We start from the raw sequence: 22270 nt of genomic DNA on the forward strand, positions 1-22270 counted from the left end.
TCCCACTTCTGACAACAACTGATTTTACATGTCAGATCCAACCTAACCCATCCAGATGGTGCCAGATCAGTCATGCTTCATGGAAGGGAGGATGCATTTTCTTCATGGAAGGGAGGATGCACACAAACACGTACAGTACACACACACACACACTGAATTACACTCTCTAGAGGTGGAGGAAGACAGCCTAGGAACAGTTGGGCTGGTAATGGGGCCTGTTTGAAATACCAGGAGCCTTAATTAAGCCCTGAAGCACATTGCAGGATGAAGTATCTGAGAGGCAGTATTATGCAAGAGAGATATGTAAATGTGCCATTAGGAATTCATTGCAGGCTCCGGGACTTGAACTATTTTGAAAATAACTCTTTCGAACTCACTTGGACGTGCACTTCACTGGAGTCTTGGTTGACTTCACCCACAGGGAATAGGTCAAGAGACTTGTTGGAATATTCTGCAGATGGCTGGGGATGCTAGAGAGAACCAGGAAAGATCATCTGGCTTACCAGGCATTTTAGGAGGGAAATAAAACCGCTTCCACCAGAGTGTTAACTTCTGTCTCAAGCATGCATTAAATCCCCACTGCCTCTCTCTCACAGGGTTAAGCGTGCGTATCGCTCACTTGAATTCCCTCAAGACATTTAGAAAAGACTAAAGTGGCTCTGTTGTCCTCTCTATAGAGCATGTTTCTTTATAGAGTACATGTTATGTTCAACACAATGCATCAGTGTGTACTGTATAGGGTTCTAACGCTGTTGCCACACAGCTGACTTTCATACATATGATGTACAGTTTTGGATAAATACACTATTGACTATAATTGGTGTAACTGACCTGATCAAACACATAACATGTTTTACATAAACATCCCGTACGAATATATGTTGTAACGAAGTTCAAACCAATCAAGGATAACACAAAAAAAGTCTGACTTATTCCATGGTCTTTTTAAACACAATACTAAAGCTACAACTCTACAACCACAATATTTGTCACGGCTCCGCCCTCAGATCCCGCTGCGGCGTTGGAGCGTGTGGAGAGGCAACGGGAGCGCTGGGAGAGACGCCAGCGGAGGAAGAGGAGGATACGCCAGCGTTCCATCAGCAGGGAGAAGTGGGTGGAAACGCTGGTGGTGGCCGATTCCAAGATGGTGGAGTACCACGGCACCAAGGGCGTGGAGAGCTACGTACTGGCTGTCATGAACATCGTAAGTGTCTGCTAGCTGTCTGTACTGGCTGTCATGAACATCGTAAGTGTCTGCTAGCTGTCTGTACTGACTGTCATGAACATCGTAAGTGTCTGCTAGCCGTCTGTACTGACTGTCATGAACATCGTAAGTGTCTGCTAGCTGTCTATACTGGCTGTCATGAACATCGTAAGTGTCTGCTAGCCGTCTGTATTGACTGTCATGAACATCGTAAGTGTCTGCTAGCTGTCTGTACTGACTGTCATGAACATTGTAAGTGTCTGCTAGCTGTCTGTACTGACTGTCATGAACATCGTAAGTGTCTGCTAGCTGTCTGTACTGGCTGTCATGAACATCGTAAGTGTCTGCTAGCCGTCTGTACTGACTGTCATGAACATCGTAAGTGTCTGCTAGCCGTCTGTACTGACTGTCATGAACATCGTAAGTGTCTGCTAGCTGTCTGTACTGACTGTCATGAACACCGTAAGTGTCTGCTAGCCGTCTGTACTGGCTGTCATGAACATCGTAAGTGTCTGCTAGCCGTCTGTATTGACTGTCATGAACATCGTAAGTGTCTGCTAGCCGTCTGTACTGACTGTCATGAACATCGTAAGTGTCTGCTAGCCGTCTGTATTGACTGTCATGAACATCGTAAGTGTCTGCTAGCCGTCTGTACTGACTGTCATGAACATCGTAAGTGTCTGCTAGCCGTCTGTACTGACTGTCATGAACATCGTAAGTGTCTGCTAGCCGTCTGTATTGACTGTCATGAACATCGTAAGTGTCTGCTAGCTGTCTATACTGGCTGTCATGAACATCGTAAGTGTCTGCTAGCCGTCTGTATTGACTGTCATGAACATTGTAAGTGTCTGCTAGCTGTCTATACTGGCTGTCATGAACATCGTAAGTGTCTGCTAGCCCTCTGTCTCACTGGGTTTTCTTTTGGTAGGGTGTCAGCAACACCAAAGTTGTGGGTTTGATTCCCACTATTACCAAATATGGGCTAGTGTGCTGGGTGTCAGCTGGAAGTAGCCTTTGGTCGGCTGAAATGCCCTTTTTTTATTTCCAGTGCAAACTTCTTGACCCTACTCTAAATCCGTCCCAGGGAACTAGGTGTCAAATAACTTGATTTACACATTAGCTTCTTTGCTTAGGTAGGCTGCAGCCTTGACAGTAATTATGTTGTCACTGTATGTAGGCGATGTTATGTAACATCCATGTCAACAACATCCCATCTTGGCTGGCTCAATACCTATGCTAGATGCTTCCATGTGTTCCACCCTCATCTCTGTTCTGTTAGTATTGTGACATCATGTCCCTCTCTTTAATCGCTCCTTCCCCATGTCCTGTAGCCCTCATCCCTCTCTTTTATCGCTCCTTCCCCATGTCCTGTAGCCCTCATCCCTCTCTTTTATCGCTCCTTCCCCATGTCCTGTAGCCCTCATCCCTCTCTTTTATCGCTCCTTCCCCATGTCCTGTAGCCCTCATCCCTCTCTTTTATCGCTCCTTCCCCATGTCCTGTAGCCCTCATCCCTCTTTTATTGCTCCTTCCCCATGTCCTATAGCCTCATCCCTCTCTTTTATCGCTCCTTCCCCATGTCCTGTAGCCCTCATCCCTCTTTTATCGCTCCTTCCCCATGTCCTGTAGCCCTCATCCCTCTCTTTTATATATATATTTTTTTCCTGTCTCTCTTTTTCCAAATGACTACAACTTCCTGTGCACTGACCCTTGTGTTGTTAGCACTTCCTGGACGGAGTCCAGACCAAGTTTTCTGACCTCATCCTCGCTCTATTGCCGTTGAGCGCATTAGGAAACTTTTTTCCAAAACACAGTAACTGTTGGGTCCGGCTGCAGCTGTCAAGGAGGGCTAGCACAGGACGGTGTATCAGGAAAGGGGATTTCAATAACAGAGAGCTCCCCTGGCTTCACCGGATCAAGTGGACAATAAGAAGAAGAGGAAACACACATTATCCTCCACATCCTCTCAGGTGTCTTGTTTTCAGCCCTGCAAACCTCTGCTTTGAACTCCACAGCCTCCTGTTATTGTGTCAAGGGAGACTGTAGCGATCGTACAGTGAGTGAAGCGCACTTCCACGGTAACGGAATTACACTGAGACTCCGATTTTTCACTTTTAAAATATATAACAAACAAAAAATATTTGATTTTCAAAGTAAAAAAAACAACTCTATGCTGCACAACTACTTTTAACAATTTCCACTGAACATTTGACAAAAACACATTGCCAGTCCTTGTGCTTAGAGTTCTATGGTTTGTTCAACTTTGAAATCAAAAACACATTGCCAGTCCTTGTGCTTAGAGTTCTATGGTTTGTTCAACTTTGAAATCAATCGTTTTTATTTGGTATACATTTTAAAGTGAAAAATCTGAGTCTCCTAATTCTGTTACCATGGAATTGCCCTGAAGCAAAACAAACAGAGATGTCATCATCTTCCTTGGGAGATGCAGGAGCTTTCCATTGTCTAAGTGTGTTGACTAGACTAGTGTGAGGTCGGCCATGTTGAAACTCATTCAAAGGATGAAGATGGTCTTTCGACAGCTCTCGCTTGATTCTGTCTGTCTTCTGTGGGATGCTGTCTTCAAACTACATTGACATGCAGGATGACCGAGTATTTAAATATTCCCAGAAATGATAATAGTGTTTTGGGTGAAATGAAATGCAGCTAGTGAGAGAGCAATGTGTCTCGATGATGATCTAAACTACGGGTCTTTTTATTCTCGGCATTACAACGACAGATAAATTGGCGGTTTGCAGTTTCACTTCAAAACGCCTTTCATGTTGGGAACAGTTTGGACCGTACCTAGTATGATAGACCGGTTGTTTCAGTCGGGTACATGGCAGCAGGCACAATGCCTATTTGAGTTCCACTGCAGTGCTATTTGTTCAGCTATGCGTTTCATCTCTTTGATACTGAAGGCTTTCCCTGCCTTTGGCAGTGGAGCAAGTACTGGGACTCGGGGACAAATAGCATTTATGATGAAAGAGTCCCTTCATACATTGTGCTGGTGATATGCTGTCTGCAATGTCACTATGACGAAGCCCTGCTTGCAGAGTTAGCGCTGTGTGGAATGCTTTGTACACCAACAAGGGACGGACATGGATTCCAATGTGACCAATGTCAGGATCATTTAAAAAAAAAAACGTTCACACAAAGTCAAAGTAAACATATATTTTTTTTTAAGTACATTTGTATTGTTTCCACGGAGGGGATCCCGATGTGACCAATGTCAGGGGAATTTTTTCAAATCATTGAAACTCAGTTCATAATATCAGCTCAAAAGTCCCAAGTTATATTATTCAATACCCACATAAGGTTGCGGTTTGGTGTGGCTTTGTAAAGTTCACTGGACCAACTTTTGGTCCTAAATCAGACGAAGTAGGCCTATAATTTGATACGTTTGACCACCACTGTAAGGTTTGGTAATGACTCATTTTCTCAAGCGTGAAATCCAAAAGCTTTGGTCCGTGACCACAATGCATCACTCTGACCAATGATGACTCAATGGAGAAGGTAAATATTACTCAGTGTTGTTGTGCACAGATCAGAACACATCCAAACACATTAAAAACCTTTATATAGAGCACACATCTATGTTGTAAAGGACATACTAAGGTGTTATACACTGCTTTATATCAGGGCTGTTCCTGGAGAGATACCGTCCTGTAGGTTTTCACTCCAACCCTAATCTAGCGCACAGGACGGTAGCTTTCCAGGAACAGGGTTGGAGCATAAACCTACAACAGGGTAGCTCTCCAGGAACAGTGTTGGAGTGAAAACCTACAAGAGGGTATCTCTCCAGGAACAGGGTTGGAACATAAACCTACAGGAGGGTATCTCTCCAGGAACAGGGTTGGCTAGCCCTGCTTTATGTCTATGTCATTACAATGTGTGGCGCTTGTTCAAGGTTCATCAGTTCCTATGCTGCAGTGTGAGACTTCACACCGCCTTACTGGATAGGTCTAGCTTTGACAGATACAAGTGGTTGTCTACCGACAGCTTCAAGAGTAACCACACAATTCATTAGATGGATTACTTCAAGACAAGCAGTCCTTAACGCATCTATTTTGAACGTCTGCTTCTTTCCGTCAGATAGGTCCGCTATTTCATCACACTCCAAGTCAGAACAGGAAAGGTGTCAGCATTGGGTCCTTGACTTCTAAACATAACGAGGACTAAGTAACCCTGGAAGAGTTAGGGCTGATTTAAACCAGTCTTAACGTATAAGTAACCCTGGAAGAGTTAGGGCTGATTTAAACCAGTCTTAACGTATAAGTAACCCTGGAAGAGTTAGGGCTGATTTAAACCAGTCTTAACGTATAAGTAACCCTGGAAGAGTTAGGGCTGATTTAAACCAGTCTTAACGTATAAGTAACCCTGGAAGAGTTAGGGCTGATTTAAACCAGTCTTAACGTATAAGTAACCCTGGAAGAGTTAGGGCTGATTTAAACCAGTCTTAACATATAAGTAACCCTGGAAGAGTTAGGGCTGATTTAAACCAGTCTTAACATATAAGTAACCCTGGAAGAGTTAGGGCTGATTTAAACCAGTCTTAACGTATAAGTAACTCTGAAAGAGTTAGGGCTGATTTAAACCAGTCTTAACGTATAGGTAACCCTGAAAGAGTTAGGGCTGATTTAAACCAGTCTTAACGTATAAGTAACTCTGAAAGAGTTAGGGCTGATTTAAACCAGTCTTAACGTATAACTAACCCTGGAAGAGTTAGGGCTGATTTAAACCAGTCTTAACGTATAAGTAACTCTGAAAGAGTTAGGGCTGATTTAAACCAGTCTTAACGTATAACTAACCCTGGAAGAGTTAGGGCTGATTTAAACCAGTCTTAACATATAAGTAACCCTGGAAGAGTTAGGGCTGATTTAAACCAGTCTTAACGTATAAGTAACCCTGGAAGAGTTAGGGCTGATTTAAACCAGTCTTAACGTATAGGTAACCCTGGAAGAGTTAGGGCTGATTTAAACCAGTCTTAACGTATAGGTAACCCTGGAAGAGTTAGGGCTGATTTAAACCAGTCTTAACGTATAACTAACCCTGAAAGAGTTAGGGCTGATTTAAACCAGTCTTAACGTATAAGTAACTCTGAAAGAGTTAGGGCTGATTTAAACCAGTCTTAACGTATAACTAACCCTGGAAGAGTTAGGGCTGATTTAAACCAGTCTTAACGTATAAGTAACTCTGAAAGAGTTAGGGCTGATTTAAACCGGTCTTAACGTATAACTAACCCTGGAAGAGTTAGGGCTGATTTAAACCGGTCTTAACGTATAAGTAACCCTGAAAGAGTTAGGGCTGATTTAAACCGGTCTTAACGTATAAGTAACCCTAAAAGAGTTAGGGCTGACTTAAACCAGTCTTAACGTATAGGTAACCCTGAAAGAGTTGGAGCTGATTAAACCAGTCTAAATGCATTACTCAGCACGGCTCAAACACATTATTAGTCTGCTGCCGTATGCCTCTCTCCTCCTGGAGAAGGGAAAAAGTTCTGAGCTCTGAGTGAAAATGAGCTCTCGCTTTCTATTTAGCCAGGCACCCTAGCACCCGTTCAGTGAGCCTCCTGAGCCCCTACTTAATGTAGGACTAGAAACATAAAGCCAGCGTGTGTGTGTATTACAATGTGACCTGAAAACTGAGGTGTGTGTGTGTGTGTGTGTGTGTGTGTGTGTGTGTGTGTGTGTGTGTGTGTGGGTGTGGGTGGGGGTGTGGGTGTGGGTGTGGGTGTGGGCGGCTGCCTCCAAGATGTTGCTAATCAGCCCGGGTGAAAGCTGCTACTGCAGTGGTTGTTTGTTGTTACCAGAGAATCAAAGGAACCCTTAATTCACTACAACAGCTTGAGAGATAAGAGGGAGCAAGGGATGGATGAAAGGAATGAGGAGAGGGAGGGAAGGAGTGTGTGTATGGAGCTTTTCCAAATTCCTAAAGGAAAGAAGTATTATACCCTCCTGAAAGAGGTAAATGTGTAATTCAAATAACCTGGCCATCTGTCTCCTAAACCTGAACTGGAAAGATGGAAAACGTTAATACTGTACTCTGTAGAAGTGAGACCCGTGGATGTTGTTTTCTGCATCACATTGTTGCTTTTGAGAAATGTGAGCAGGGAACAGAAAGTTGACCAAAGTTATCAATCATTCCTTTGTGTTTCTGAAGTGATTTTCCAGACAGACTCATGTATAACGAATCATCACTAATCACCAGTGTAGTAGGAAACATTCCTCAGTAGACAAGACAGTCCTTTATTTATAAATATTGTGATATACCTCATATGAACGGTATACCACACGTGGTCTCAATGAAAGAGAATACAACATAATGGTACTGGATTGCCTATTTGTTGAGAAGGACAACTTTTTGGCCCAACCCACTGAGTCTAAATCATGTCCATTCGTTTTCAGGTGTCAGGGTTGTTTCTCGATGCCAGCATTGGAAACCCCATCAACATCGTAGTGGTTCGTCTGATCCTGCTGGAGAAGGAAGAGGTAAGAGAACCACAGCGCAGGCCTGCACGTTACAAAACACTGTTAGCAAACCACTGTCATTAGAGGTCCGTTTTAAAGACAGATTTACTGAATCAGTGTTGAAAGACTTACAAGGGTTCATTTGTGGCATCAAATGACTGCCTGATCTTAATGACAATGACTATTAATCTTATCCTAAAACAAAACTGGCAGACTGACCACAGCAAGATATTTTAATTAGATTTTAGCCATATAAAACATAACAAAAAAGGTAACACAAAAATAGCTAATTATGAATTGATCACAAATCCTAACACCAGTAGGGTGCAATAACAGATTTAAATGGCATGAGTCCCAGTGTCATACCAGGAAATGGAATATGGGACGCACATTGTAAAGATGATGTCGCAAAGTTACGTTGCTTTTCATGGCGTCGAGATTCCACTCTTGTTAAAACTAGTGTATGATCATGCATTGAAAGGAAGCAGTTATGCTCTTGGTAATTGGTCTAAACTAGTTCCAATGTCATTTTCCGTAAACTATAAAATAATATTATTCGTTTGTGTAATGATAGGAAATTCTGACTACAGGCGATGACCGACTCCGTATGAGGGGTAGAGAGAAATGGAGAACAAGAGAGAGCGAGAGCCAGTACATAGCTACCTGCCTTTCTGTTTATTCAACTGTTAAGCAGTGTCTATTTCACTGTCCATCTTTGTAATGTTGTGCCATAATCTCCTAGTCTTGGGGGAAAGGATTGTCTATTACACTACAACATTCTAGAGATTTACTTTGTTGGTGGAGGGGTGATAACAGAGAAGCTCATTAGCGAGAGAAGGAAAGCGAGAGAGAGAGAGTGAGAGATGGATAGCGCTAGCCCCATCTGACTACTGTCTCTATCCTCTTCCCCCTCCAGCCTTGTCGTCATCATTATAGCCAAGGCCTCAGTTACATCCTTCAGCCTTGTCATCATCACAGCCAGTTCTTCAGTTACATCCTTCAAACAGCATTTTACATCAGAACACCACTGGCTCCCAGTGTAGGAAGTATAGGCCCCTACACCCTTCGCACAATGTGTTAGGAAGTGTAATGTGTAGCTAGTGATGAAACAAATCTCTCTGAAGTCCTGGTTACTGGCTAATGGTAAGGATGTAGTCTGAGAAAGGGCATGTAGGGTACGTTTCCTAACCATTCCCTAACCAAATCGTCTGGAACTGTTCTAGAGGTGTCTGTTTCATGTCTATATTTTGAAAGAGGAATTGGCCTGATCAACTCAAACGTTTGTAGTAGAAAAAAGTATTTGGGTGCCGGGTTCAAAAGCCATACATTTGAAAAAAGGAAGAACCTGTTTTCTTTTCATTTTTATGTATTTATTTAGCAGGTCAGAGGTCAGAGCAAACGGAGGCATTTCGGCAAAGCCTTTGTCTAAAGCTGACTAAGCCTGTCACCGAAACACGTTCGTTTGCACTGACTTCTGAAAAAAAAAAATATATTAAAACTTAAAAGAAAGCAGGTTTTTCCTTTTTTCAAATATTCCACTGACACACTGACACTGTAGTGGCTATACGTTGACACACAACCATATAGTTTAGGCTCACTTTTCCTATGGGTCAACTACTAGACTGTCGATGTTTACATCCCTGCAGAGTAAAGTCTGTGGTTGGCCATAATATGGTTCTCAATGGGTTGTCATAATCATGCTTGAAAGTGCACATTTAAACCTTGAATGCAGTTTAGACTCCTGAAGGTGAATCTAACTCTTCATCAAGAGCTAATAGCTCAAAGCTATGACAATATGGCCAATTTTATTATTTTCTAGAATGGCTGTCTCGTAGAAACAATCTCCCAGCAACATCTTTGAAATGCCTCTAAAGCAGTGATGTAGGGGTAAAACAAAATTGGTGGGAAAACTCTCGGGTTGTAATGCTTCCTATTCTTTCAATGCTTTTTCCCACAAAAGGTGTGTAAACTATGTTTACTTGACTACTGCTCTACAGGGACCAGATAAATGTCTCACAACCAGAAAACCTGTTTACATCCAGGAAATTATGTCATTATGACATCACATGCCATAAGCTACACAGCTTTGGGAAACCTCACCCCTGTTCATGAAGGTATCTGATGTTTCATTGTCTAACGTAACGATGACATCCCTGTGGTTGGCAGGAAGACCTGAAGATCACCCACCACGCTGACAACAGCCTGAGCAGCTTCTGTAAGTGGCAGAAACGGCTCAACGTGAAGGGAGAAGAAGACGCGGTCCATCACGACGTGGCCGTCCTTCTCACCAGGTAATCCACTCCCACCAAGGCTGAATTCCATTTGCAGTCTATTGGGGAGAGGATGTATACTGAACAAAAATATAAAGGCAACATGCAACAATTTCAAAGATTTTACTGAGTTACAGTTCAAGAAAATCAGTCAATTGACATCTGTGGCATTTTGTTGTGACAAAACGGCACATTTTAGTGGCTTTTTATTGTCCCCAGCACAAGGTGCACCTGTGTAATGGTCATGCTGTTTAATCATCTTCTTGATACGCCACACCTGTCAGGTGGATAGATTATCTTGGCAAAGGAGAAATGCTCACTGACAAGGATGTAAACAAATTTGTGCCCAAACATTTTAGACAAATAAGCTTTTTGTGTGTATGGAACATTTCTGGGATATTTTATTTCCGCTCATGAAACATGGGGCCAACACTTTTCATGTTGCGTTTATATTTTTTGTTCAGTGTACTTTCCTCTCCTTAATTGTGCTTTCTGAATAGTAGTACCTTTTGGTGCCGTCCTCGAAGCTGAAGGAAGTGTACTGTCCTCCTCGCAAGCGTTTGTCCTATTTTATTTATCTCGAAACGCCCAAAATTGATTTCTCCTCACCATTCAGTCATGGAGGACAGTCCTTTTAAAACAATGAATGTGAGACATTACATGAAGAACACCATACTGGACCAAAACAGCCTTGAGATCCTTTGCCTACCTTCCCCTCCCATTGATGGCCTGACTGTTATTCGCTGTAGTTTACCACCAGAAACGAATTATATTTTCCCTTCTTAATTGAATAGACCTTTTTTTCCTCCCTCACTCCATCTCTTTGATGAGACCGCTTTCCAATCAAAGCCACTCATTAAACCACGACTCTTTTGTTTGACAAACTAGTGCAATTAGAGACTCCACCAGAACATTAATTTGAGCAACGCCACAACAACAAGGACATTTCCAGAGATTTGGTGACATTCCCTGGACCTTTGAAAGAAGGTAGTTGGAGCTCCTGAGTTGTGCTTTTCTGCAATTGTTTTAATTAAGTAGCTTTTCCACAGAGACTCATCCCACCGGTCATGGTCTTGATAGATTCAGCACATTAAACACATGTCAAGAATAGGAAGTGATGATGTTGAAGGTAATTGTTGTGCTCCTTATTACAATGTTTCAGTCCTTCTCTCCCTCTGTCCTCTCCTTCTCTCCCTCCGTCCTCCTTTTCCCTCTCCCTCCCTCCTCCCTTTTCCTCTCCCTCCCTCCTCCCCTCTCCTTCTCTCCTTCCCTCCTCTCCTCAGAAAGGACATCTGTACGGCCATCAATAAGCCATGTGAGACCCTGGGCCTGTCTCATGTGGCAGGCATGTGTCAGCCCCACCGCAGCTGCAGCATCAGTGAGGACACGGGCCTGCCGCTGGCCTTCACCATCGCCCACGAGCTCGGGCACAAGTAAGTCCATCGCATGTGCACATGGACACACACATACACGCACACACTCACACTGACACCACACCTCATATAACTTTCTGTCACATGGTTGGATATTTTTTTTATTTAACCTTTATTTAACCAGGTAGACTAGTTTACAACTGCGACCTGTCCAAGATAAAGCAGTGCGACGCAAACAACAACACAGACTTACACATGGAATAAACTAACATACAGTCAATAATACAATAGAGAAAGTCTATATACAGTGTGTACAAATGAGGTAGGATAAGGGGGTTGAGGCAATAAATAGGCCATAGTGGCGAAATTATTACAGTATGGCAAATTAAACATTGGGGTGATAGATGAGTGTGCAAGTAGCAGTACTGGGGTGCAAAGGAGCAAAATAAATAAAATAAATAAAAATATGGTCATGAGGTAGTTGGATGGGCTATGTACAGGTACAGTGATCTGTGAGCTGCTCTGACAGCTGGTGCTTAAAGCTAGTGAGGGAGGTATGAGTCTCCAGCTTCAGTTATTTTTGCAGTTCGTTCCAGTCATTGGCAGCAGAGAACTGGAAGGAAAGGCGGCCGAAGGAGGAATTGGCTTTGGGGATGACCAGTGAAATATACCTGCTGGAGCGTGTGCTGCGGGTGGGTGCTGCTATGGTGACCAGTGAGCTGAGATAAGGCGGGGCTTTACCTAGCAACGACTTATAGATGACCTGGAGCCAGTGGGTTTGGCGACTGATATAAAGCGAGGGCCAGCCAACGAGAGCATACAGGTCGCAGTGGTGGGTAGTATATAGGGCTTTGGTGACAAAACGGATGGCACTGATAGACTGCATCCAATTTGCTGAGTAGAGTGTAGGAGGCTATTTTGTAAATGATATCGCCGAAGTCGAGGATCGGTTGGATAGTTAGTTTTACTAGGGTATGTTTGGCAGCATGAGTGAAGGATGCTTTGTTGCGAAATAGGAAGCTGATTCTAGATTTAATTTTGGATTGGAGATGCTTAATGTGAGCCTGGAAGGGAGAGTTTACAGTCTAACCAGACACCTAGGTATTTGTAGTTGTCCACATATTCTAAGTCAGAACCGTCCAGAGTGGTGATGCTGGACGGGTGGGCAGGTGTGGGCAGCGATCGGTTGAAGAGCATGCATTTAGTTTTGCTTGCATTTAAGAGCAGTTGGAGGCCACGGAAGGAGAGTTGTATGGCATTGAATCTCGTCTGGAGGTTAGTTAACACAGTGTCCAAAGAAGGGCCAGAAGTATACAGAATGGTGTTGTCTGCGTAGAGGTGGATCAGAGAATCACCAGCAGCAAGAGCGACATCATTGATGTATACAGAGAAAAGAGCCGGCCCGAGGATTGAACCCTGTGGCACCCCCATAGAGACTGCCAGAGGTCCGGACAACAGGCCCTCCGATTTGACACACTGAACTCTGTCTGAGAAGTAGTTGGTGAACCAGGCGAGGCAGTCTGATGAGAATGTGTTGATTGACAGAGTCGAAAGCCTTGGCCAGGTCGATGAATACAGCTGCACAGTATTGTCTCTTATCGATCGCGGTTATGATATCGTTTAGGACCTTGAGCGTGGCTGAGGTGCACCCATGACCAGCTCGGAAACCAGATTGCATAGCGGAGAAGGTACGGTGGGATTCGAAATGGTCGGTGATCTGTTTGTTAACTTGGCTTTCGAAGACCATAGAAAGGCAGGGTAGGATAGATATAGGTCTGTAGCAGTTCGGGTCTAGGGTGTGTCTGGATCAGCTAGGAGTCGTCTTGGGGATGTGTCTGGATCAGCTTTGAGTCGTCTTGGGTATGTGTCTGGATCAGCTTTGAGTCGTCTTGGGTATGTCTGGATCAGCTTTGAGTCGTCTTGGGTATGTCTGGATCAGCTTTGAGTCGTCTAGGGTATGTCTGGATCAGCTTTGAGTCGTCTTGAGAGGTTAGCTTTGAGTCATCTTGGGTATGTGTCTGGATCAGCTTTGAGTCGTCTTGGGGATGTCTGGATCAGCTTTGCACAACTGGATTTGGGGATTTTCTCAAACTCTTAAGTTACATGGGGAGCGGCGGTGAACAGCAGTCTTCAGGTCTTTCCACAGATTTTCAATGGGATTCAAGTCTGGGCTTTGGCTGAGCCACTCAAGGACTTTCACATTCTTGATCTGAAACTATTCCAGCGTTGCTTTGGCTGAATGCTTGCGGTCATTGTCCTGTTGGAATGTAAATATTTGCACCAGTCTAAGGTCGTTTGCACTCTGAAGTAGCATCTTACCAAGGATGTTCCTGTATTTGGCTCATTCATTGTTCCCTCTATCATTACCAGTCTCCCAGTTCCTGCTGCTGAAAAGCATCCCCATAGCATGATGCTACCACCACCATGATTCACGGAAGGGATGGTGTTAGAAGGGTGATGAGCTGTGCCTGGTTTTATCCAGATATATCGCTTTGCATTCAGGCCAAATAGTTACGTTTTTGTCCCATCAGACCACAGAATCTTTTACCTTATCTGAATCTTTCAAGTGCCTTTTAGGAAACTCCAGACGTGCTGTCATGTGCCTTTTTCTCAGGAGTGGCTTCTGTCTGTCTACTCTACCATAAAGCCCAGATTGATCAAGTGCTGTAGAGACTATTGTCCGTCTGGCAGACTCTCCCATCTCAGCCAATGAACTCTGTAGTTCTGTCAGAGTGTTTATTGGGTTTTTGGTCACCTCCCTGACCAAGGTTCTTATTGCCCGGTTGCTCAGTTTGGTTGGACGGCCAGCTCTAGGCAGAGTCTGGGTAGTTCCATATTTTTTTCAATTTCCCAATGATGGAGACCACTGTGCTCTTGGAAACTTCAACAGTCTAGAAAATATTTTATACCCTTCCCCAGATATACCGTGAGCTCCAAAAGTATTGGAACAGTGACACATGTTGTTTTGACTCTCTACTCCAGCACTTTGGATTTAAAATTATACAATGACTGAGGTCAATTCCCCAAGACATTCTAACCTCTAAACATTTCAATTAAAACCTGGGAGGTTAGCACAAATATCATACCCTCCCAAAAATGCCAACCTCCCAGGTTGTAATTGAAATGTTGAGAGGTTAGAATGTCTTGGGGGGGGTTGACCTCATAGACATTATATCATTTCAAATCCAAAGTGCTAGAGTACAGAGCCTAAACAACAACATGTTTGTCACTGTCCCAATACTTTTGGAGCTTACTGTATGCCTCATCACAATTCTCTCTCTGTGATCTACGGACAGTTCCTTGGACTTCATGGCAGGTAGGAGACCTGAGCCAACTTCCCGTGCTTTCCGTGGAGAGAGGTGGTCCGGGCAGGCACCGTGTTATGCCGTGAGGCGCACGGTGTCCCCAGTGCGCAGGCATAGCCCGGTGCGCTACATTGCAGCTCCTCGTATCGGCCGGGCTAGAGTGGGCATCGAGCCAGGTGCGATGAAGCCTGCTCAGCTCATCTGGTCTCCAGTGCGTCTCCTCGGTCCGTGTTATATGGCACCAGCCCTAAGCACTGTGTCTCCCGTGGGTCTGCACAGCCCAGTGCGTCCTGTGCCTGCGCCCCGCAAGTGCCGGGCTAAAATCAACATCCAGCCAGGACGGGTTGTTCAGGCCCTTAGTTCGAGACCTCCAGTGCGCCTCCACGGACCGGTCTATCCTGTGCCTCCTCCAAGGACCAGGCCTCCAGTAGATCTATCCAGCCTGGTGAGTACTGTGCCTGTTCTAAGAACCAAGTATCCTGTGTGTCCCTCCAGTCCGGACGCTCCAGAGCCTCCCTCCAGTCCGGACCCTCCAGAGCCGCCCGTCTGTCCTGAGCCGCCCGTCTGTCCTGAGCCGCCTGAGCCGCCCGTCTGTCCTGAGCCGCCCGTCTGTCCTGAGCCGCCCGTCTGTCCTGAGCCGCCTGAGCCGCCCGTCTGTCCTGAGCCGCCCGTCTGTCCTGAGCCGCCCGTCTGTCCTGAGCCGCCCGTCTGTCCTGAGCCGCCCGTCTGTCCTGAGCCGCCCGTCAGTCAGGAGCCGCCCGAGCCGCCCGTCAGTCAGGAGCCGCCCGAGCCGCCCGTCAGTCAGGAGCCGCCCGAGCCGCCCGTCAGTCAGGAGCCGCCCGAGCCGCCCGTCAGTCAGGAGCCGCCCGAGCCGCCCGTCAGTCCGGATCTGCCGGAGTCTCCCTCCTGTCCGGAGCTGCCCCTCAGTCCAGAGGCGTCCCTCAGTCCAGTGGTGCCCTTTACTAGGGTCTCAAATCCAGGGTCGGTGACGAGGGTCGCCGCTCCTAAGGTATCACAGAAGTGGGCCGAGACTATGGTGGAGTGGGGTCCTCGTCCCGCTCCAGAGCCGCCACCGCGGTACATGCCCACCCAGACCCTCCCCTATAGGTTCAGGTTTTGCGGCCGGAGTCCGCACCTTTGGGGTGGGTACTGTCACGTTCTGACCTTTTTTATGTCTTTATTTTAGTTTGGTCAGGGCGTGAGTTGGGGTGCGCATTCTATGTTGTTTTTTCTATGTTTTGTTCTGTTGTTCTATTTCTATGTGTTTGGCCTAGTATGGTTCTCAATCAGAGGCAGGTGTTAGTCATTGTCTCTGATTGGGAGCCATATTTAGGTAGCCTGTTGTCTATTGTGTTTTGTGGGTGGTTGTTTCCTGTGTCTGTGTTTGCACCATACGGGACTGTTTCGATTTTTGTTTGTTCTTTCACTTTGTTATTTTGTATTTTTGTAGTGTTCAGTTTTACATATTAAATTGGACACTTACCACGCTGCAAATTGGTCCGATATCTCTTACTCCTCGTCAGAAGAAGAGGATAGTCGTTACAGGCACAGATGGAACTATCCAAACAGAAGATGCATCTCCTTCCAATGTTGATATTTGGTTTTGTTGACAACCAAACACGAGTCAATATCACTTTTGAAATACAATAACTATCCTATTAACTTGTCAACAAGTTCACAAATTATATGTTGGATTCACGTCTTCAACTCAGTCAAAAATAAAAGTTAAAGAATGCGATTAAGCCAGTGGCTCAGATGGAACTATCCATGCAGCAGATACATCTTCTTTAAATGTTCATATTTTGATGCCTTGTCAACCAAACACAATTCAATATTACTTTTGTAATACAGTAAATGGCCTTGAGTTACAAACTAATGTAACAATCAACCTTAAAATTAGTAACACATCCATGGCCACATTGTGAGGTTACTGCAACTATATAAATGTCTTCCTATGTAATCATATAAAGTGTGTATGTTCAAGATAGCATGAATAGGTCATCGCAGGTCGGGTGGAAATCATCACAATTCCTGTAATAATCTGACCAGAATCTCCAACAGAATTGATCACTTGCACCATTTACTTTTTAATGTAATCTCAACTGTAATCCAGGTCATTCGGTTCTGTTATTAGATGAAGCACAGTGATAACGCAATCTGTTGTATAAATAAACAACATATCTGACATTGTATTCCCATTTGAGCTTTGCTGTCCTTTTAAATGGTTGAAGCTCAGGGATAGACATTTGGGTGACAACTTTTCCATTGGAATTTGGTTGTGCTTTTAGATGGTTGAAAGCATAGTGACACATTGGGAATTCAACAGCATTTTAGCTGTATTTTTTGAGTGGGTGAATCTCATTTATCCAACGTCTCACACCAAATTTTACCCAATTATCCAGGTTGTAATGATGTGGTGTGCTCAGTGGGTAGTGAAGAGTAGTCTACACCAAAAATGGCTTCTCTATTTTGGAAGATAGGAAAGAGGAAAAACAGACCCAGGTGGCCCAAACAAAGCTTTAAAGCTTCTGTCTGATATCTCATGTCTCTCTGCTACCAATTACAGTTATCCAACACCTTTTATCTTCTTTGTTGACAACATCACACTAAGATATTGTTCTTCACACGAACAGTGAGCCACATGCGCCAACGCACTCAGATAGTGAGTTCTTCACACTAAAGCAGATGTCATACAAAGCAACCTGGACGCAATTTATGTCCACCTGTCACCCTCAAACTGCCTGCAACATAGTTGCATTGCATCATCGCAAGAGATAGAAACTGACTGGATACAATGTCCAGTCAGTAAGCAGAAACAAGTTAACATTACTCGTCATATCATTCTGTTCCAGTTGTCATGTTTATTATTATATATATTTTTTGTACTTTTACCACTTTTTCGTGATATCCAATTGGTAGTACGGACTCGGGAGCGGCGAAGGTCGAGAGCCATGCGCCCTCCGAAACACAACCCTGCTAAGCTGCACTGCTTCTTTACACAATGCTTGCTTAACCCGGAAGCTAGCCGCACCAATGTGTCGGAGAAAACACTGTACACCTGGCGACCGTCAGCTTGCAGGCGCCCAGCCCGCCACAAAGAGTCGCTAGAGCGCAATGGGACAAAGACATCCGGGCCGGCCAAACCCTCCCCTAACCAGGACGACGCTAGTCCAATTGTGCGCCGCCTCATGGGTCTCCCGATCACGGCCGGCTGTGATACAGCCTTGGATCGAACCTGGGTCTGTAGTGACGCCTCAAGCACCTCGATGCAGTGCCTTAGACCGCTGAGCCACTCGGGAGGCCTAATAAATGTCATTTTATAAGTGAACTCAGACCTTGAAATTGAAATTGTCCAACAAGAACTGCACTAGCTAGCTTAGCTCGCCGCTATCTTGGTTAGCTAGCTAGCTGTTGTTAAAACATGGTTGGTAAATAGGCAACATTTTGGCTAGCTAGCTAGCTAAATTTTACAGACAGAATTTTTCCTATATCAATGCTGTTATAATTACCAAACATTTGGATAAACAAATAATTTATGAAAAATGATGTGATGTATGAAAAGATTGCATGTTCCATTTGAATTGCTTTGCCTTTGTGTATCAGCAAGGTCGCTTGAGATGTCACAGCTTGCAACTTGCTGCAACAGAAATTGTCCAAATTGATTCGTGTTACACAGGCGTCGCACAGGCAGCCCAATTCTGATCTTTTTTTCCCACTAGTTGGTCTTTGACCAATCACATCAGATCTATTTACATCAGATCTTTGTCAGAGCTGATCTGATTGGTCAAACGACCAATTAGTGAAAAAAATATCAGAATTGGGCTGCCTGTCTAAACGCAGCCGTAGAGTAATCCGCATGGTGTTTCATCTCCATTGTGTGATGTGATGAACAAAAATAGGTGGTTCTTTCATGTGTTAGGTCTAGCCTTATAAATACCCTGCTGACAAACACAGCTATACAACTACATTGTCCCCAAATACCCTCAGTAATGACAATGCATTGTACCCAGACACCTTCAATTAGAATACATTGTACACAAACACCCATGGAGAATATATCCTCATTAAATAATAATAACAAGCAGGTGTTGGATTTATGTACCGCCCATCCCACCCTTGTGTCGCTTAGTTATAATGTGTGGCTGAGGGAATGCAACATTTGAAGTATTTGATAAGCATTCAATGCTCACCTGAATGAAAGAGGAGCTGTGGAATGTGATACCATGGGACATTGCTCTGGTCCCTCCACCCCTTTAGAACCTATTAATGATGTTCTTTGTCCTCAGTGTTCTGTTGTTGTCGAGGCAGACACTATGGCTTTGGAAATATGTTCTGTTGTTGTCGAGGCAGACACTATGGCTTTGGAAATATGTTCTGTTGTTGTCGAGGCAGACACTATGGTTTTGGAAATATGTTCTGTTGTTGTCGAGGCAGACACTATGGTTTTGGAAATATCTTCTGTTGTTGTCGAGGCAGACACTATGGCTTTGGAATTAAACTAATTAGACAATCAAAAACACATACAGCCAAACACCAATGCATTGACACAAACCTGTTGTTTTTCAGTAGCTAATTATCCAGGAGAGCTAACATATAGCAAAGTGGGGGTGTTAAAAAGTGAGGAGAGAGACTGAATGAGAGAGAAAATGAGAGGGAATGAGATGGAGAAAATGAGATGGAGAGGGAGGACGAAAGACAAAGGAGATGATTGTGGACTACAGGAAAAAGAGGACCAAGCACGCCCCTATTCTCATCAACAGGGCTGCAGTGGAGCAGGTGGAGAGCATCTAGTTTCTTGGTGTCTACATCACCAACAAACTAACATTGTCCAAGCACACCAAGACAGTGGTGAAGAGGGCACGACAATGCCTATTCCCCCAAAAGATTATGGCATAGGTCCTCAGATCCTCAAAAGGTTCTACAGCTGCGCCATTGAGAGCATCCTGACTGGTTGCATCACTGCCTGGTATGGCAACTGCTCGGCTTCCGACCGCAAGGCACGACAGAGGGTAGTGCGAATGGCCCAGTACATCACTGGGGCCAAGCTTCCTGCCATCCAGGACCTCTATACCAGGCGGTGTCAGGTATATTGTCAAAGACTCCAGCCACCCTAGTCATAGACTGTTCTCTCTGCTACCGCACGGCAAGTGGTACCGGAGCGCCAAGTCTAGGTCCAAGAGACTTCTAAACAGCTTCTAGACTATTTGCATTGCCCCCTCTCCCCCTCTTTTATGCCGCTGCTACTCTCTGTCGTTATCATCTATGCATAGTCACTTTAATAACTCTACCCACATGTACATATTACCTCAACTAACTGGTATATAGTCTCGCTATTGTTATTTAAAAGCTGCTCTTTAATTACTTGTTACATTTATTTCTTATTCTTATCAGTATTTTTTATTTGTTTAACTGCATTGTTGGTTAGGGGTTTGTAAGTAAGTATTTCACTGTAAGGTCTACAACTATACCTGTTGTATTTGGCACATGTGACTAATGAGAGAGAGAGAGAGAGACTTTTGACTTTTTGTCTTTCTTTACTGAAACATTCTCATTTCATTTAAAACTCACCCCCCCCTTAAAAAATATATATATATATCCTGTACTGCATACATGTACCATACTCACCTTTCCATCTACCACATGATACAAAACCCCCATCACAAAAACAATACCTTCTCCTACAACCGTATATCCAAAACATCTTCCCCAGCAATACAGACAGCCCCCCCAACACACCATATCTCCTCAAACATCTCCACACATTTTATCATTTTATAGAACTCAAACTCAACCCTAAGGCGCACAGAGACCATCCCATTAAACAATAGTATAGGGTCTGTTATCCCCCCACCTTTGACCCTGTTTCTCCTTGTTAGCCAAATAGCTAACTTTGCCTGAGCAAACAGAAAATTCAACAAAACACATTTTGCTTTCTCCTTACTCGAATACCTGTATCCCATTATAAACATCCCAACAGCAAAAACCACCCCCAACCTCTCACACAGACATTCCAACAGCGACATTAATGGCAATAACCTGGTGCACACAGAAAACACATGAATCACAGATTCTTTCATTTGACAGAAAGGACACCCCTGCCCAATTCCCGGATCAACCCGTGCCAACCAGCTGTTAGTGGCCAGGGCTCCATGAAGAACCCTCCACTGGAGGTCCCCTGACCTCTTTGGTACTGGGGGTTTGTAGAGCGCCCTCCATCTAAAACCCACCATACTCTCCACCCCACATACCCCCTGCCACTGATGTGCCTTCACTCCTGTTAGGCTTCTAATGTTCCTAACCTTAACGCAGAGGTTGTAGAGGGCTTTACCTCCCACCCCCTCAAACTCCCCCAGGCTCGGAGTGTTAAAATCTAACAAGTCTTCCAGACCCCCTTGCCAGTCTCCAGTCTCTGCCGTCACCTGCAGTGGCGGAAACATTGGTGGCCCCTCTCCCTTTGGCCTCTCAAACACCCCCCTTACCGGCTCAGACAGTGCCTCCTGGACCTCCTCCAGGAATCTCTCCAGCAGCCTAAGAGACGTTATTCCTGTTTGTTGCGCCAAGACCTCCGGGGTTTTCCACCCCTCCTCTCCCAGCAGTCTCAGGTCACCCAGCCTTTGTAAACCCCCTGCCATCAGTTGCCTCTGCAGGGTGGCAGACTGAACCGATCTCAAAGGGATGGCTGGGTTGTGGAAAATAGGCTCCTCCCACACCCACAGCCCAGGCTCAACACCCCCTTCTCGTGTGGGCCTTAGCAGCTGCCAGGCCCTCAGCATTGCAGAGTAAAACTCTGAGAGACCTGCTGTACTCAGTCTCTCCAGCTTCATGAGGAACAGCTGCTGGTACAACCCTAATCCGCCAGCTCTCCTCAGCAGCGCGCATGCTGGTTCCCTCCAGCCAACATCAGTATGGTACAGCAGTCTCTGCACCGCCTTTAGCCGGAAAGCAGCCATCCTGCTCTCCAGTTCCACCAGGCCCTGTCCTCCTTCGTGGACGGTCATGTACAACACTTCAGCCAGTGATGTCCCGACCAAAAGAAGTCCACCAGCTTGCGTTGCAGGTCTGCAAGCAGACCGGCGGGGGGGTTGAGGACAGCCAGTTTATGCCACAAGGAAGATGCCACCAGGTTGTTAATTATCAGCACCCTTCCTCTATATGACACATGGGACAGGAGCCACCTCCACCTGGCCAGTCTTGACACCACTGCCTGTGACAGCCCCTCCCAGTTCTTCCTGACCCACCTCTCCGAGCCCAGGTACACCCCCAACACTTTAAGCCCTTCACAACCCCACTGCAAACCCCCTGGAAGCAGAGGAGGAGCCCTGTCCCCCCATAACAGAGCTTTGCTCTTTCCCCAGTTTACCTTAGCTGATGAAGCTCCCTCTTACACCTTCAGACTGGTCTCTAGTTCCTGCATATCTTGACCATCCCTGACCATCACAGAAACATCATCTGCATATGCTGACACTGCTATTCCTGTCACCATATCCATGCCTGTCCAGCACACTCCCTGCAGTCTCCTGCGTAGCAGTCCTAAAAAAGGCTCAATGGCTAGTGTGTATAGCTGCCCAGATAGAGGGCATCCTTGTCTAATGCCCTGTCTCACCCAGACTGGCCTACTGAGCCCCCCTCCCACCTTAACCATACATGACACCC

The 22270-nt window shown here is 45.1% G+C and overlaps 1 protein-coding gene across 1 annotated transcript in view; it reads left to right on the plus strand.

The window, feature by feature from the left end:
- Positions 1-22270, plus strand: part of LOC120053258 (A disintegrin and metalloproteinase with thrombospondin motifs 7) — a 162836-nt gene that overhangs the window by 12514 nt on the left and 128052 nt on the right. The window contains exons 4-7 of the mRNA XM_039000403.1: positions 1008-1204; positions 7607-7690; positions 9836-9960; positions 11223-11372. Coding sequence (XP_038856331.1) covers positions 1008-1204; positions 7607-7690; positions 9836-9960; positions 11223-11372 — 556 coding nt within the window. The remainder of the gene's footprint in view (positions 1-1007; positions 1205-7606; positions 7691-9835; positions 9961-11222; positions 11373-22270) is intronic.

The sequence above is a fragment of the Salvelinus namaycush genome, chromosome 1 (genome assembly GCF_016432855.1).
Source record: "Salvelinus namaycush isolate Seneca chromosome 1, SaNama_1.0, whole genome shotgun sequence".
Lineage (NCBI taxonomy): Eukaryota > Metazoa > Chordata > Actinopteri > Salmoniformes > Salmonidae > Salvelinus > Salvelinus namaycush.